The sequence below is a fragment of the Otolemur garnettii genome, unplaced genomic scaffold (genome assembly GCF_000181295.1).
Source record: "Otolemur garnettii isolate 467f Iridium unplaced genomic scaffold, OtoGar3 scaffold00260, whole genome shotgun sequence".
NCBI classification, from domain to species: domain Eukaryota; kingdom Metazoa; phylum Chordata; class Mammalia; order Primates; family Galagidae; genus Otolemur; species Otolemur garnettii.
The window spans coordinates 1004319-1007939 of NW_003852655.1; the positions used below are offsets into that span (position 1 = coordinate 1004319).

General features: G+C 56.2%; 1 protein-coding gene across 1 annotated transcript in view; it reads right to left on the bottom strand.

Moving 5' to 3' along the window:
• Positions 1 to 1283, bottom strand: part of RPLP2 (ribosomal protein lateral stalk subunit P2) — a 4088-nt gene extending 2805 nt beyond the window's left edge. The window contains exons 1-2 of the mRNA XM_003802771.3: positions 1040 to 1283; positions 726 to 855 (exon numbers count right to left, since the gene is read on the bottom strand). Of these exons, the coding sequence (XP_003802819.1) occupies positions 726 to 848 (123 nt within the window). The 5' untranslated portion in view covers positions 849 to 855; positions 1040 to 1283. The remainder of the gene's footprint in view (positions 1 to 725; positions 856 to 1039) is intronic.
• Between the last annotated feature and the right edge of the window lie 2338 nt (positions 1284 to 3621).

The following is a 3621-nucleotide window of genomic DNA, read 5'->3' on the forward strand; positions in this document are numbered from 1 at the left end:
CCTGGGTAGAGTGCCATGGCATCACAGCTCACAGCAACCTCCAACTCCTGGGCTCAAGCGAGTCTCCTGCCTCTGCCTCCCAAGTAGCTGGGACCGCAGGCATCCACCACAACGCCCGGCCATCTTTGGGCTGCAGCCGGCATTGTCGGCCGGCGGGCCGGGGTTGGATTCGAACCCACCACCCCAGGTGTATGTGACTGGCGCCTCAGCCACTTGAGCCACAGGCGCCAAGCCTGCTTTTTTTTTTTTTTTTTTTTTTTTGGAGGTAGAGTTTCACTCTGTAACCTGTATAATCTGGATAGAGTGCCGTAGCGTCATATCTCACAGCAACCTCAAACTCCCGGGCTCAAGCGACTCTCTTTGTGTCAGCCTCCAGAGTAGCTAGGACTACAGGCGCCCACCACAACGCTTGGCTATTTTTTCAATTTTTAGTAGAGATAAGGTAGGTGGCTCAAGGCTTGTCTCCAACACCTGAGCTCAACACCGCCTCGGCCTCCTAGAATACAAAGATTATAGGCGTGAGCCAACTTACCCGGCCCTTTTACTTGTTTCACGTTATACATTCGCCTGCATTAATCCTCCGGGCTCTGCCTCCTACCTGCTGTTTGGAGCCCCATGGACGGGCGTAGACCGCCCCCCACCCGCCGCACGTTAACCACCCCGGCCGTGCGGGGACCGCGAGTGAGGTCGGAGCAGGCCGCCTGCGGGCCCTCAAGGGCAGTTACCTTGTTGAGCCGGTCGTCATCCGCCTCGATGCCGACGCTGTCTAGAATCTTCTTGATGTCCTTGGCGCTGGGGGAGGCGTTGCCCCCGAGAGCGGCCAGCAGGTAGGAGGCGACGTAGCGCATCCTGAGGCTACAAGAGAGCGCGGCGGCGGCGGCGTTACCCCGCGGCCTCCAGCCCGAAGGCCGCCGCGCCGTACCGGCCGAGCTAAGAGGACCCTGCCCCAGCAAGGCTGCGCGCCCCACGGGTCGCCCTCACCCCAGTGCCTTTGCGTCGCGTACCCCGACTCAGAATCGAACCCGACCACCCCACTCACTTATCAGCGGCGGACAGGCCTCACGCGTGCGACCTCGGCGGCGTCTGGAAGGGAAAGGAAGTCGCCGACGCAGGGCGGGTGGTAAGCCGCTACCCAGAAGCCTCTGGGGCTCGCGAGCGACACCGCACGGGGGCGCCTAGTAGTGGCGCAACTGGTCACTCTGCTAAGGACGGCGGAGTTGGGGGACCATTGTCCCGTCCAAGCCAGGAGGTTGCCCGGTGAAGGAGAAGTGCAGTTCCGAGACCGGCTTCTCGTGTAGCACGGGGCAAATATCTCCTGAAACCCGTCTGAGGGGAAGCAAGCCTAACGGGACGTCATCACCCTTGAGCGCCTAGCGTCCCCAGCATGCCCCGCGGCCTCCACGCTCAGGACTCATTCGCCTGCGAACTGCAAGTCCCACGGTGCACCGCTGCCGGAAGTGCGCGTGCGTCCTGGTCTGCGAGCGGCTGCACGTGCGCCCGGAGGTGGTTGTGGGCCGCTGTAAAGTGCTCTGCTTTGCCAGTGGCCCGGAGTCGCCCAATTCAAGCGGCTCTCAATGAGGCGGGCAACCTTCTCAGGCTTGGTAACCGCGGCCCTGCCTGGGAGGCTTCCCCTACCATACGGTGGCCTGTGGGCCTGCGCGAGTGGTCAGAAGAGGAGCTCGAACCAAGGAGGCTTGGGCAAAGTGGTGTGTCAGCGTCACCCTGGCGCGGAGGAGAGGGGCAGCCCCGCAGCCCTGTGAAGGATAAGGCCCGACAGGTCCGCCTCGAAGCTGGCTTCATTGGTCCAGAACAGACCTAAGTGTTCACGTAAACTTTGCATCACTCATAACCCCTTGTCAGGGACTCTGCATCACTCTGGGGTCCCCAGAAGGAACAGGTTCAGCTCTACCTCCACAGGACTTAGGCTCTTGTGCGAGGACAAAGCACAAAGTAAAGTGGGCAATCCGAGGGAGGAGTCCTTGGTCTGAGCAGCCTGGGAAACGTCCCTCAGGCTATGACAATGAACTGTAAGATGTTAAGAAGTCGACCCTGCTAGAGTCCAGGGCAAGCACAAGCAGAGGAGTCACCTACCAAAGCCCAAGGTGGCAGGAGACAGCTGTCAGGCAGCGCCAACCCACGTGCGGCTCGAAGAACACTGCAAACCCTCATGTATACTGAATCAAACACTGGTGTGTGAACTCAAGTTTTACAGTCACCCTCAGTGACCGCATGTCATTACCCCCAGTTAGGAGGGGGGCAGTTGGACACAGGTGTTTTTGCTCAAGGTCCCACATCGGGTAAAATGGGGAAAACAACCTGGCAAGAATGAGATTTTACTGCAATCACAAAGTGAGCCCATTCGATATGGCAGGTTGTGATTTTCCTTAATGGTAAAATAATACATAACAGCATTTACCATTTTAACTACTTTTTTTTTTTTTGAGACAGAACCTCAAGCTGTTGCCCTGGGTAGAGAGTACCATGGCATCACAGCTCATAGCAACCTCCAACTCCTGGGCTCAAGTGATTCTCCTGCCTCAGCCTCCCAAGCAGCTGGGACCACAGGCGCCCACCACAATGCCCAGCTATTTTTTGGTTGCAGCCGTCATTGTTGTTTGGCGGCCCGGGCTGGATTTGAACCCGCCAGCTCAGGTGTATGTGGCTGGTGCCTTAGCCGCTTTAGCCACAGGGGCTGAGCCATTTTAATTACTTTTAAGTGTACTGCTGGAGGTGAGTGTTCACCTCTGTGCTGTGAACACTCAGACCTGGTTGGGTTCACCCAGCAGAACCAGCAAGTTGAGCTGAGTCAAAGGGAGAGGAAGGAACTGGGGGAAGGGAAAATGAGGCAGGTAGGACTCCATCGCAACATAGACAGAAGTGTAATTTTTATTTAAAGGGAAGTAGAGATAAGCATAGGCTTTTTTTCTTTTTTTTTTGAGACAGAGCCTCAAGCTGTCGCCCTGGGTAAAGTGTCGTGGCATCCGCAGCTCATGGCAACATCCAATTCTTGGGCTCAAGCGATTCTCCTGCCTCCGCGTCCCCAGTAGCTGGGACTACAGACACCTGTCAGAACGCCCGGCTATTTTTTGGTTGCAGCCATCGTTGTTTGGCGGGCCCAGGCTGGATTCGAAGCATAGGCTTTTTTAGGAGAGTGGAAAGGATCCCCCTCACAAGTAAAAGGACGCATCACAAAGGCAATACACCAATACAAGTACTTTATCCCAATTCCTCATACATTATAAGAATTCTCAGTGTACACCTCCACTCCCATAGCACAGTGGTTATGGCACCAGCCACATAAATGAAGGTTGGCAGGTTTGAACCCAGCCTGGGCTGGGTAAAACCACCATAACAACTGTAACAAAAAATAGTCAGGCAGGGGCGGCGCCTGTGGCTCAAGGAGTAGGGTGCTGGTCCCATATACCAGAGGTGGCAGGTTCAAACCTAGCCCGGCCAAAACAACAACAAAGCCAGGCATTATGGCAGGCACCTGTAGTCCCGGCTACTTGGGAGGCTGAAGCAAGAGAACCATTTAAGCCAAAGAGTTTGAGGTTGCTGTGAGCTGTGACACCACAGCACTCTACCCACGCTACCAAGAAAGACATAGTAAGACTCTGTCTC